We start from the raw sequence: 13,983 nt of genomic DNA on the forward strand, positions 1-13,983 counted from the left end.
AAAAGGAACCATTTGAGTCCCTGCCGTTACTTAACTTTCAGGGTAAACTTTCATTTTACTGAAACCACAGGGACTCAAATTGTTCGTTTCTGAAACCACAGGGACTCAACCAAATCAAAAAAATTTCGAATACTTATTGTGTATCCGTTCTAAAACCACAAAGACGCGAACAGTAATATGCATAACATATATTATATTTGTTATCGGTTTCCGTTTACAAATTTTTGTTGTAAGAATACTGTGTTGGTAACATGTGTCCCATATTCAAATCCTTGCGGCCGCTTTTTTGCAATTGCATAATGCATATCTTTTTCTTGGGAGGGGGAGATGTCCTTCTAGGCCCAATAAAAGTCCAATTTTCTTTATGCTTCAAGCCTCTAGCTTTAGAATTTTGTTGGAGCTATCAAGTTATGATACATGATTTGTCTTTTAGATCTAAGCATGCATTCCTAAAATAATACTTCCGATGATTCTAATAGAAATTTGAGTTCTCAAATGGAGAGGATATATATGTATTTGAAGTTTGGTGCAGTGAAGAACAAATTCATGTAAAAGAAAAATAGCATGGTTGAAGATTCGTTATTTATGCATTTTATTTTTATATATTTTTTGTCTTATGTGTAGTTTTTTTTTGTCTAGCACTAGTAATAAAAAAGGGTATTCCTTTTTATTCTTTACATACACAATCGTGACCTAAGACATTTTTGCATATATATAGATTGATTTGAGTTGATTTTTTATAGCTAATGGGCTAGACATTGAATTACTGTTATAACATTATTTAAAAGACAGGCTAATGAGTCGACTCGAGCTCGATACGTGAAGCTCAAGCTCGGACTTGCTTATTATATGAGCTAACTTTTAGGCTTGTTTAAGCTCGACTCGATCAAGTTTTTTCACGAGCCTACCTTGAGTTTGATACGATGATAATATTATTCTTGCTCAACTTCTTGATTATGATACAAAAGACTTTTCTTGCAAGCAAAGTAATTAATTAAGTTCATCAATTATTTAGTTCCGTTATTGTTTTATAATTAGGTTTCCTTAGAGTCTGTTTGTTATGAGGGTAATGAAATAGACTAGATAATGAAATGAATTGGGGAATTGAATAGACAAATGGATGGAATGGATCATCATTATTCCATTGTCTTGTTTGGTTATAATGTAGTAACTAGAAATGGGATAGATTATTACTTTATGTGAATGGAATGGATCATTTAATATTCTATTGTTTTATTTGGTTACCATTAGCAGCTAGAAATGAAATGGATTATTACTTTATGTTATGTAGGCAGAAAAAAGGACGGAATAAAATAAAAATGGTGGTGAGCGGCGATGTTAATGGTAGGTGGGGGTAATGGTGGGTGGTGGTTGCGGTGACGGTAGGGGTGTTGGTGGTGGGGGCTAATGGTGGTGCGTGACATACGGTGGTGGCGGGAAGCGGCTAGTGATGGTGGTTGGAGGTAATCAGTGACATCAGTTGGCAATGGCAGGTGATGTGGCTGGTGGCAGTGGTGGTGGCAGGGGGTGGGAGGCGGTTAGTGATGGTGGTTGGTGGTGGTTAGAGGTTGGAAGTTGTTGGTGATGATGATTGACGGCGACAGGTAGTGTGGTGATTGGCGACAACGATGGCTGGGGTAATGAAGGAGTTGGGGTTTTGACAGTGGTGGGTGTTACCTGTGGTGAGCAATGGTGGCGGTGGGATGTGGCGGCGATAGTGGGTAGGGTCAGCCGGGTGGTGGTTGTGGTGGTCGGTGGGTGAGTGGTGGAGATAATGTAGGGTGAAAGATGGGATGAAATAAAAAAAACTCGATTCCAATTCATTTATCAAACGAACACACCAAGAATGGAATTGGATTTCAATTCCTTCAAATTCCAATTCCTATTGGAATGTTCAAATTCCAAATTCAATTCCTTCCAATTCCAAATTCTATGCAAATTCCAATTCCAATTCCAATTCCATTCCATTATGTGAAACGAACACGCCTTAAGGAGTAGATAAAATGAATTTGAGGTGTTTTAAAGAGAATGAAATAAACAATGTAATATGTGATTTCATTGTCTTATACTATCAAAAACTTTTTTTTTCATTCCTTTATAATTGTTCATTCCAATCCGCTTCCTATTCCTGCATAACAAATGTTGCTTTATTGGTTGAGTTTTCCTTTTTTCATGCATCGTTTTCTTATATATTGTAATATTTGTTTAAGAAAAAAAAAATAAGAAAAGTGTTCCGAAGTTCGTGTCTCTTTTTTTCTTAGCATATCTCATTCTACGAGTTTATTAGAATTTGAGAGATTGGTATCTCAAATCGGTCTCAATAAGAGTTGCTCGGCTCGTTTCCACCCAAACACTTGGTCTAATGATCCAGTACAAAAGATTTAGTTTTGAGATTAGAGTTGTAAATTAATTATTCGTAAAAACTAAAGAGAGTAAAAAAAGCCATAATAATAATAATAATAGCGTTGTTGGAATCACAGAGTAGTGGCAATGGACGGAGGAAGGCAACCGCAACAGCAACAGCAACAGCAACGGCCACCACAAGGAAATAATAATGGAGATTTCACCCCCATTCTCACCGTCCTATTTGCTTTCATTCTTATCTTCTCCATGGTATGATAAGTGATACTGATAACCATCACACTTCATATTCATACACAACCGCTTACATCTCTATACTATTATTTTTGTTTCATTCCTTAATTATTTGGGCTTTTAGTTTACGTACGCAATGTTCAATTTTACAAACTCGTAATTGGAGGGTTTGGATCTCATACAAGTTGATTTAACTTCTGACTATTACAATATATTGATCAATTTAGGTATATCAGAATCATATAAATTCATACTCATTTTGAATTCTAGGGTTACCTCAAAACATGTCAGACACGACACAATAAGACACGATGACCTGTATAATACGTATGTGGAATTATGATTGTATTGAATTGAATAATATGATTACAATAGGAGGTCCTATATATAGGACAATTACAGGTAATAACAGAAACAAATAATTTACATATATATCATACTATTGGTTTAATATTCCCCCTCAAGCTAAGGCCGGGGAGCGACCTTTAGCTTGGATCTAAGAAGCAGAAACCGTTGTGAGGATAGAGGCTTTGTAAACACATATGCAATTTGATCGTCAGTCTTGATAAACTGTATTGCTACCTTTTTTTGAGCTACCCTTTCTCTCACAAAATGAAAGTCAATCTCCACGTGTTTTGTGCGCGCGTGATAGGTGCCAATGTCATAGATACGTGAAGCTCCTTAAGAAGTGCTTCAAGCCACTTTAATTCAGCAACAGTGTCAGCTAGGGCTTTGTATTTGGATTCTGTTGATGACCAAGAGACAGTTTGTTGTTTACGAGCACGCCATGAAATGAGATTCGATCCAAGATAGATGGCATATCCCCCCGTGGAACGACGGTCATCAAGGGAGCCTGCCCAATCAGCATCGGAGAAGGCTGTGAGGGACCGTTTATGGGCATCAGTGTAAGCATGAATGACGGAGGCTGATTGTTGTTGAATCAGTAAGCCAAGATGAGATGTTCCTTGGAGATACCGAAGAATTCTCTTAACCGCAGACCAATGATATTCTGTAGGTGAGTGCATACATTGACAAACCTTGTTGACCGCAAAGGTTATGTCAGGTCTGGTAAGATTTAGGTACTGTAATGCCCCAACAATTTGTCTAAATTTCACTGGATCGTCGAACTAAGGGCTATCCGAGTGCCAAGTTGGAATTAGGAGCCGTAGGAGAGTGAACCGGTTTTGCCTGAGAGAGACCTGCTTTCTGAATGATATCAGAAATGTATTTCTTCTGTGAGAGATGCAAGTCATTACCTTTAAAGAGTACTTCAATGCCCAAAAAATATGACAACCGACCCATGTCTTGGATCGCAAAGGTAGTGTTCAGCCGTTGAATGATGTGGTCAATGAGGCGGGAATTGTTGCCGGTGAGAATTATGTCATCCACATAAACAAGCATATATAATAAGTGACCATTGTGGGCATAAATAAACAATGAAGGATCTGTTTTGGACCCATGAAAACCGAGTTTCAATAAGACACTCGAAAGGCGAGTGAACCAGGCCCGTGGAGCTTATTTGAGGCCATACAGGGACTTGTGAAGAAGACATACATGATTTGGCTTTTGTGGATCAGTAAAGCCTTGTGGTTGTCGCAAGCACACCGTTTCCTTGAGATCTCTGTGAAGAAAGGCGTTTTGTACATCTAACTGGCGAACAGGTCATCGCCTTGTAACGGCAAGCGACAAAACCACACGAACCGTGGTGGATTTAACAACCGGACTAAATGTCTCGTGGTAGTCAATTCCTGGCTGTTGGTTGAACCCTTTTGCCACCAAACGAGCTTTGTGGCATTTTATATTCCCATATTCATCATGTTTCAACCTGTAACACTTACAATCAACAATATTAGCGGTAGGAACCGGTGGTACTAAAGTCCATGTACCATTTTTCATTAATGCGTTGAATTCCTTTGTCATGGCAGCACGCCATTGAGGGCTTTTGTTAGCAATGGCAAAGGTGGGTGGTTCGGTTAAGGAGGGGTTAACGGAAGTGTGAAAGGCAGAAGGATTATAAGGAGTTGTCTGCTTGGGTTTTTGTCGAAGGTTTGCTGGTCTAGTACGTGTTTGGGTGGCGTTTGTGTTGGGAATTGAAGTAGATTGGGTTTGAACAGTAGGTTGAGTTGGTGGTGGAACAGGAGGGATAATAGGTGGTCGGTTCGTTTGAGCCGAATGTTGATAGGTTTGATAGGCTGGATTTGTTGTTTTGAGAATGACGGGAGTAGGTGACAGTAGGCGGATCGGTGGTTGTGAGTTGTTTGGCTGGGCCGAGGGAGATGGTTCCGGTAGTGGATGTTGGATTCGGTTGTATAAAAGTGGTTTGGGCTGAGCTGGGATTTGGTTCAGTTTTGTTGGGAGAGGGTGGGTTATGTGATAGGTCATTTGTGGAAGACGAGGGTTGGTCATATGTGGTAGGAGAAGGATAAGATGAAACGTATGGATCGGGAGAAGGTGGGGTAGGTGTAGGAGAGGATGATTTAAGAAACGGAAAGTGTGATTCATTAAACCGTACATGCCGCGCGATGTAAATGCGATTGTTGGTAGGATCTAGGCATTGATATCCGTGATGAGAGGGGCTATACCCTAGAAAGACACATGGTAATGAACGGAAATCCATTTTGTGAGGATTGTATGGACGGAGGTGAGGAAAACATTGGCAACCGAAAACTCGTAAAAAGGAAAGATCAGGTTTTCGATTGAGAAGATTCTCGAAGGGAGAGATATGGGATGAAGTACGAGAGGGCATGCGGTTTATGAGGTATGTGGCGGTCTGAAAGGCAAAGTTCCAAAAATGCATTGGAACACCAGATTGTGCTAAGAGGGTGAGGCCGGTTTCGACTACATGACGGTGTCGTCTCTCAACAAAGCCATTTTGTTCGCTTGTATGAGGACAAGATAGGTGGTGTACGATTCCGAGTGTTTTAAAGAAGGAGGATAAGTTTCGAAACTCTCCCCCCTAATCTGTTTGAACCGATTTAAGTTGTGTTTTAAATTGTCTTTCAGCCATTGTGTGAAACTGTTTGAAGACACTGAATACATCAGATTTCTGTTTAATTGGAAATATCCACATATATCTAGTGTAATGATCAACGCAAAGTAAAAAATAACGATCACCATAAAAAGAAGTAACAGGAGCTGGACCCCAAACATCACAAAAAACTAAATCCAATACATGGGTGCTTCTATAATTATTAAAAGACAAATGCAGTTTTGATGACTTTCCCATGGGACATGAATTGCAAAAAGGAAGAACAGAGTTTTTAATAAGAGGAAGACAATTCTTAGAAATCATGGTCTGTAAAAGCTGCGAATGAGGGTGTCCGAGTCTTTGGTGCCAAGTTGTAGGAGAAGCTCGAACGGTGGAAAAAGCAACATTTGGGAGAGCATGAATCTTTGGTAAGTGAAAAGAGTAGAGACCGTCTTTACTTGGACCCATGAGGAGGATAGTGCGGGTAACTGAATCCTTCACACAAAAAAAAGTAGAGTGAAACTCAAAGAAGAATTATTATCTTGACAAAAACGTTGTACAGAAAGAAGGTTTCGTTTAATTTGTAGAACCTGTAGGATTTCGTTTATAGAAAAGGTTTTGTTTGGTGAATTAAAGGTGGTGGAGGCAATATGAAGAATAGGTAAACCATTGCCATTACCAACAAGAATACGGCTAAGAATTGTCAAAGCCGTTGAGATTAGATGACACATGACTGTTTGCACCGGTGTCTGGCAGCCAAACCGATGATGCTTGTGAGCGATGATCAGCAAAATTCGCTTGTGGAGCCTGTCTTGCTGGACGAATTGTTGCTGGATCACGATTTGGACATTGTGATGGAACGTGTCCAATGCCACACCTGTTGCAAGAACCATAGACGGTATTCTGATTAGAGGCCCAAGCAAATCTGGAACTGTTACCTGAAGAGGAGCTTGTGTTTCGGTTGTTGTTGTAGTTGCCTCGTCCATGACGATTATATGAACCGCAGTCACGATTTGATTGTCCACGAGCACTGTAATAGACTTGATTTTGCTGCTGTGCAGGTTGCACATTGAAGCCTAACTGTGTCATTAATTGCTTAAGGGACTGCACGGTGTCAGGTGGTAGTTGCAGGCTGTTCGGCGATGCCGAGTCACGGGTGGTGGTAGCCGTGAAGGCTTGGGTAGCAGCAGGAAGAGTGGGATCTTCTTTTTTTTTCATGTATTCATGATCAGCTATTAGACCCGGGTAATTCCAGTAAAGTAACTGGAGGGTGTCGTGCAACTAGTGTGGGCTTCAAGTTGTTGTAATCTTCCCGAAGGCCTGAAATAATCAGCATAACATCTTTTTTTGGCATAGCCGCACCAATATTGGCTAAAGCATCGTTGTATTCTTGTGCTCGGTTGATATAGGCAGCAGATGCTTCATCGGGCTGCATGGTAATCTTGAGAAGTTGTGTTCGTAGCGTATGTTCCCGTGAGGATGTGTGTGGTGCATAGGCGCGTTCCAAGGAAAGCCATAGGTCACGAGAAGTATCGCCTTGAACATGCTTGAATGAGGCCTCAGAGATTGAGATTGTTGACAGCAGTTGCATGCGAACATGGGCATCATTGGAGACCCATGTGAGATAGTCGGGATTCGGTTGTTGTATAGCCGATGGCGCTGAATCTTTGGCAGCCATGTCAACAGTAGCAACGATGGTCTGTGATGGACATGGAATAGATCCATCGATGTAAACATACAGACCATTGGTGATGAGAAAGGGTTTGATCATGGTTTTCCAATAACCATAATTAGTGGGACTTAGGGTAAAACCAAACTTGTGAGAATTGTTGGTTTTCTCCACTGTGGTGAAGGATGTAAGGGCCATTGTTGGCTGGTTGGGTAGGTGAAAGAAAAAAAAAAGAAAACAAAGGAGGAGGGTGGCGGCTGTTTTTAGGGTTGTGAGATCCCTGGCTGTGATACCATATAATACGTATGTGGAATTATGATTGTATTGAATTGAATAATATGATTACAATAGGAGGTCCTATTATAGGACAATTACAGGTAATAACAGAAACAAATAATTTACATATATATCATAATATTGGTTTAATAACCTGTGGTACTAAACACGAAAACACGAACCAGTTTAGTAACAGCTTGACACGTTAAGACCTGTTAAGGGATATGTTTAAAGACACAATGAATAATACATGTTTAATGAAACAAAAAGTTTCAAAACGAGCATAAAAGTCTTTGATTAATTCATAATTCATAAACATATTTAAAACAAAAAAAAAAACCTCGAATCCATAACACGCTTGAAACAAAAACCATAAAGAGCAAATCATAACATCCATTGAAAATAGAATATCGTGTTCCATACAGGTTTTAAACAGGCAAGAGTGAAACACCGTATGTAAGTATGACTTTATGTTTAGGACTTTAGAAGTGTATATTAGTATTATATAATTTAAAAATCTAAATAACTTACTAACAGGTTAACAGGTTTTTAACTTGTTAAGACACAAATTTAAACATGTCTTAAATAGGTTGACCTGTTTAAGACACAAAACCTGTTAAGCTCACACCCAAACCTGTTAAAACCCATGGCGTGTCGTGTTAACAGGTTTTGTGTTTGAAATTGCTAGCCCTACCCGGACCCGACACGGAAAAAAAAAAGGTTTTGGGTTGACTCACATGACGTGCTTGAAAAAAGGGTTGGGCTCGGGGTATAAAAACGGGTTGACCCATTAACCCATTTGAGTAATTAAAATTAAACTATAATTATATTTTTGTTTTTTTTCCGTTTTCCTTTTTCTGACTATACTCTTGCAATTTCAAATCAAATCTCATGATTTTAATTAACTTTTAAAATAAAAAAAAAATCATATTACTCATTTTCTCTACCGAATTTAAGTTATATCTATTTTATTTTTCAAAAAAATCCTTTACATTTTTTGGTAAACTGGTCGCTTTCAGGTCGACCCGAATTTTGTGTGTGCGGGTTAGGGTTGAATTCTTTGACGCGAATAATAATCTGGGTCCAGTTCGGGTTGCACATTTCAACCCGCAATCCGTCAACACGCTAACCCGCCAACCCGACACGATGGACACATCATACATTATTGTTATTATTATTATTATTATTTCAAATGTCTTTTTGGATCTTGTATCTACAGGTTGTGATTCCATCTTCATCACCAAACTTTAAGAACAGCTTAACAATCCTGCATCAAGTTCCCGAAGGTCACGTTGGGGTTTACTGGATAGGGGGTGCTCTTCAGAAGACAACTACGACTCCAGGTCAGTTAGTAATACTTGTTACATGATACTGTTTCATATAATGAACATTTGGTACATGTTTTAATTTTAGGTTTTCATCTGAAATTACCTTTAATAACACATTATGAGCCTGTTCAAGTGACCCTTCAGACAGATTTGGTAAGCATTTCTTAGATGGTTAAATATGATCAAGAACAGATGAATTTTGCCCATTATGATAATTGATAATATATAGGTGAGGGATATCCCTTGTGGGACAAAAGGAGGTGTTTTGATCAACTTTGACAGAATAGAGGTACATACAATAGTACTGATCCCACAAATTCTTTATGATTTAAAACTCATAGTCCTTCGTTTATGTAGGTTGTTAACCGCCTAAAAAAGGAATCTGTGTATGAAACACTGCTCAACTATGGTGTAGAGTATGACCATACTTGGATATATGATAAGATTCATCACGAGATCAATCAATTCTGTAGTGTTCACTCCCTTCAAGATGTTTATATTGACAAGTTTGATCAGGTATCGAGTAAAACCAGCTTTTATATCTTGTCTTTTGAATTAAGGGTATGTTTGGTTGGAGGTAATGGAATGAAGGGGGAATGGAATGGAAGAAGGAATGGAATGGATAAGGGAATGAAATGGATCATTACCATTCATTTTCCTTGTTTGGTTAACCTATAGGAATGAAATCATTTATTAATTTTTATTGTTTGGTATCTAAAAAAATTGTAGAAATTATAAAAACACTTCTATCTCAAAAAAGTGAATACTTTTTAAACCCAAAAAAAAAAAAAAAGAAAACCTACAATGGCGACGGTGGTAGCTCCGGCGACGAAATTGGTGGTGGCGGTGGCGATGGTGGTGGCAACGGTGGTGGTGTTGGCGGAGTTGGTGGTGGTGCTGATGGTAGTGGTGGTGGTGGTTGTTAGGTGATGGTGTTGTTGAGAAAGTAGGGTGAAGGAGGAATGGAATGAAAAAAAAGAAGGGGGGTGGGAAGGAATGGATTTGATGGAATGGGATTCCATGTTTAATGGATGATTCCATTCCATTGAGCAACCAAACACCACTTTTTTCATTCCTACATAATGAATCATTCCATTCCTATTGTCATTCCTGCGTACCAAACGCTACCTAAGTGCTTGAAGTTAACTCATAGTCTATAAGTAGAGGATGCACTATGCATATATATCTTTGTATCGTTTTCATGTATGATCATCTGAAGAGGCGTATTTGTATTTTGTATTTTAATTGTAACATACACGTAGGCTTGTAAATGAACCAAACGAACACAAACGGAGCATTTTGTGTTCGTTCGTTTAACATAAACCGAATAAACTATGGAGCATGAACAACTAAATGGACATGGTTTTATTGTACGTCTATGTATGTTCATTAACAGTATAAAGAAATGGTTCACGAATGTTAATGAACGAACATAACTGGACATAGATGAACGAACATAACTTAGATAAAAACCAGTTAAATGCAAATGCGAACAACAATTTGCTGGGCCTAAAAAGTTAATGAATATACTAACAAACGAACTTAAACAAGCGCGAACGTTCACGAATATAAATGAACGAACGAGACATGTGTTCATGTTCGTTCGTTTATTAAACAAATGAACATAAACGAACTTCCCGCCGAATGTTTCACAGGGCGTGCGGTTCATTTACAGGCCCACATATATGCAATGTGACAGAAGTTGTATTATAAGTAGCATGCTTATAATTATATTAGTTTCGTACGAGCCCTACTTTCTTTGTTTTTATAAAGGGCAAAAAAATGTGAAATTTCAGATTGATGAAACAATGAAAGAAGCTCTTCAAGCTGACTGTACACGTTATGCACCAGGCATTGAAATCATCAATGTCCGTGTCACAAAGCCTAGTATCCCAGAGAGCGTAAGGCGAAATTTTGAACAAATGGAAGAAGAACGCACCAACGTATGACTTTTTCTCTTTGACCACTTGCCAATTGTCCAGAATACCCTTAAACAACAAAATTGTACATATATAGGTGTTGGTATCAATGGAAAGACAGAGGGTTGCTGAGAAAGAAGCAGAGACACAAAAAAAGATTGCAATTACAGAAGCTGAGAAGAATGCTTATGTCAGCAAGATTGTTATGGGACAGAAGTTAATGGAAAAAGAAAGTTTACGAATGCAAGAAGAAATTTCTAATGCAATGTATATTGCCAGAGAAAAGAGTTTGGCTGATGCTAAATACTACCAGTGAGTTTATCTTACTCGTTATATTGTATGATTTCGAATAGAGAAAATTGCACAAGTGGTCCCTGTGGTTTGACCATATTGCAATTGATGTCTTAAAAGTTGCAAACTTAGTCAAAACATTTGTGAGAGGGTTGCACGTTTAGTCCTCAATGTTAGTCCCAATTAGGTCTTAGGGTTGGTATATTTGTCATTTTACATTTTCTCTTTTATTTATTGTTTAAAATATATTATTTAACGTGCAACCCTCTCACAAATGTTTGGACTAACTTTTAAGTTTTTAAAATCTGGGGACTAAACTTGCAATATGGTCAACACGCAAGGACCGTTTATGTAGTTTTCTCCTTTGAATATTAATAACTGGTAAGTGTTTTAAGTTAGCAAGATTCTTTCATTTTGAATCTAGGACCATGAAAGAGGCTGAAGCAAATCAGTTGAAGCTCACACCCCAGTTTCTGGAGCTTAAGTTTATCGAGGCGATTTCCAACAACACCAAAATGTTCTTTGGGAACAAGGTTATCATCACGTTAATAATATTTCTGACAATCTAGATCATCTAACATGAAATTCGCGGGTTTGGGTTTGGTATAAACGCGTCGTTGGGCCAACCCAGTTTGTGAGTTGACCCATTTAACCCATATATTGTGTATTTTGTTTTATTTTTTCAAAATGTGTTTTAATAATAAACTAAATTGGTTGGGTATCTTTTGCCAAAATTTAAAACTAAAAAGAAATTGATGTATGGTTTTGTAATTAAGATGTCATGGCTTTATATAAATTTGCATTTTTTGTTCTGAAATTGTATTTTTCAAAGTATTAATATGTGTAAAAAAATATAAGTAGATAACTTTCGGGTCAAATGGGTCGTGTTCATGTCAACATGCGAATATACGTGTCTTGTACAGTTTCACGTGTTTGACATGATTTTCAGGTTTGGGTGGTGTTTAGGTTGAACCCGTCAACCCACGAACACGACCTGTAACACCCAATGCGATACACATAACGGGGCAGTTTGATTTTAGATGATAAATCGCATGGTGACATATTTGTGTGTTGGTAACAATCAAAGTTTCTGACACCGAACACAAAATTTGTGGGTTTAGTTTATTTTAACAATGGTCGGTTTCGGGTCGAACCAGCGAACTTGTTTAGTTACGTGTCGTGTTTGAATCGACCTGGTAGGTTCATGGGTTGACTTGTTTATTTTTGAAAATACTTTAAAAAATATGTTTTATGTTGTAACTTAAACTCTAAAAGCATATTTATGCCAAAATTTAAAAGATGAGAGAAATGAAATCATGTTTTATAGTTTAAACATATAGTTATTTATACGCATTTGTATTATTAATTATTATTATTATTATTATTTTCTAAATTTGTAATTTTAATGTTTTACTTTTTAATATTGTAAATGTAAACCATGCAGATACCGAATATGGTTTTGGATCAAAGGCTACTTGGGAACTATTTGCAAGAGTTGGAAGGTCAAAGGAACTTAGAATCATAGGTAACATTGTGTTAATCATGCGGCCAGTTATTACTTTCAAGGTTTGGAATCAAACTCAACTTTCTAACCAGGTTTCTTTTGTTGAAATCAAACAGTTTTTTCGTTATTATAAATTACATTGATCTGTTCATGTGGTATATGAAGAATTATCGATATCATTAGAGCACCTACAACAGTTGGTTTAAAAATAGCTGCAACATAGCTATCCAAAACCCACAAAAGTCCCCAATTCCAGTAAAGAACACTGTGTGTTAGGCTATGTTGATCCGTTGGTGTGACCTAACCTAACATTGTTTTGACTGTGTACACCAATTTACTCTAGTAGTTATTTATTTAACGTTAATGTCTAAATGAAATCTTAGTATTGAATTGTAGGTAGCTTAGTGAATGTGTTTCCAGTGAATTTAGTAGAATAAAGGTAAATATGTGTCTAAGCAATTTGAATGAATTAGGCACTCAATTGGTTGTACATTTTAACATAAATGAAGTATCATTGCAATTCTAAGATTTTTATGACATATTTTAATATTTGTTGGGAAAGTCAATATATTTTTAACCACCAAAAGCTATTAAAATACATAATTCTACCTATGAAGAAAACATTAAGCAATCAAGCTACTTGCAATCGAGGATTTCGTAGTTAATTAGGGGTATAATAGAGGTGAGCTAGCCTCAAACTCAAACTCGGTTTGTTTTGAGCTCAAAAACCTCCGTTATAATTTTGATTGGTTTAACAAACTTTGTTCGTTTCGAGTTCAAAAACCAATGGTTGTACATTTAAACAACATTTTAGAAGCTCAAAAATTAACGTGTTTATAATCTTTTCATTTGCAACTATATATAAACAAAAATCCTTAATTTTCTTTACAAGCTTATCATCAAACAAAAATGCCCAAATCTTTGATGATAAACTAACTCATAATTAACTCCTTAATAATATTGCTAGATGATAAACTAACTCATAATTAACTCAATAACTCCTTAATAATATTGCTATTAGATGTAAATAAACCCTTCATAAAACATAGGCACTTCATAAATATATTAAAAAAAGGGATGTTACATTACAATACATACTTACCCGTGCTGCTTTCTCGGCCATCTTCAAATATTCACCTAGGGCGTTTCCGTACTCTATTTGACAAAGTGACAGCGAACTTTATACTTAGTACTAAAACTTGTTTTGACTTCTAGCATTTAGCATCCCATACCAATATCAAAATCATGCATCTCGCGTCCCACAGCGTTTAGCTATCATTCGTAGGAGTAACCATTTGCTATTTGGAGCCATTATCTTAAAGTCTCATGTTACAAGCCAAACAGAAGAACTCAACTTAAAAGACTAATCCAATAGATGAGGGAACACATTTGACTTTTATACACCATACAACCGAGATGGGACATCGGACAAG

At 37.4% G+C, this 13,983-nt stretch overlaps 1 protein-coding gene across 1 annotated transcript; it reads left to right on the forward strand.

Annotated features, from left to right (window-relative positions):
* The first annotated feature begins 2,490 nt into the window (after window positions 1–2,490).
* Window positions 2,491–12,634, forward strand: LOC143562468 (uncharacterized). Its single transcript, XM_077050255.1, has 9 exons — window positions 2,491–2,613; window positions 8,728–8,851; window positions 8,922–8,989; window positions 9,066–9,125; window positions 9,194–9,352; window positions 10,633–10,779; window positions 10,853–11,067; window positions 11,471–11,579; window positions 12,491–12,634. The coding sequence occupies exons 1-9, from the start codon at window positions 2,491–2,493 to the stop codon at window positions 12,569–12,571; spliced, it is 1,086 nt and encodes a 361-aa protein (XP_076906370.1). The 3' UTR covers window positions 12,572–12,634.
* The last annotated feature ends 1,349 nt before the right edge of the window (window positions 12,635–13,983 follow it).

Source organism: Bidens hawaiensis, unplaced genomic scaffold (assembly GCF_021521415.1).
Source record: "Bidens hawaiensis isolate Kalapana, Puna unplaced genomic scaffold, B.hawaiensis_p1.1 tig00021021_1, whole genome shotgun sequence".
Taxonomy (NCBI): domain Eukaryota; kingdom Viridiplantae; phylum Streptophyta; class Magnoliopsida; order Asterales; family Asteraceae; genus Bidens; species Bidens hawaiensis.

Coding starts and splice junctions, on each gene's coding strand:
- LOC143562468 (XM_077050255.1), top strand. CDS start 2,491: ATGGACGGAGGAAGGCAACCGCAACAGCAACAGCAACAGCAACGGCCA. Junction 9,126..9,193: donor TCAACTTTGACAGAATAGAG/GTACATACAATA, acceptor TCGTTTATGTAG/GTTGTTAACCGCCTAAAAAA. Junction 10,780..10,852: donor TGGAAGAAGAACGCACCAAC/GTATGACTTTTT, acceptor GTACATATATAG/GTGTTGGTATCAATGGAAAG.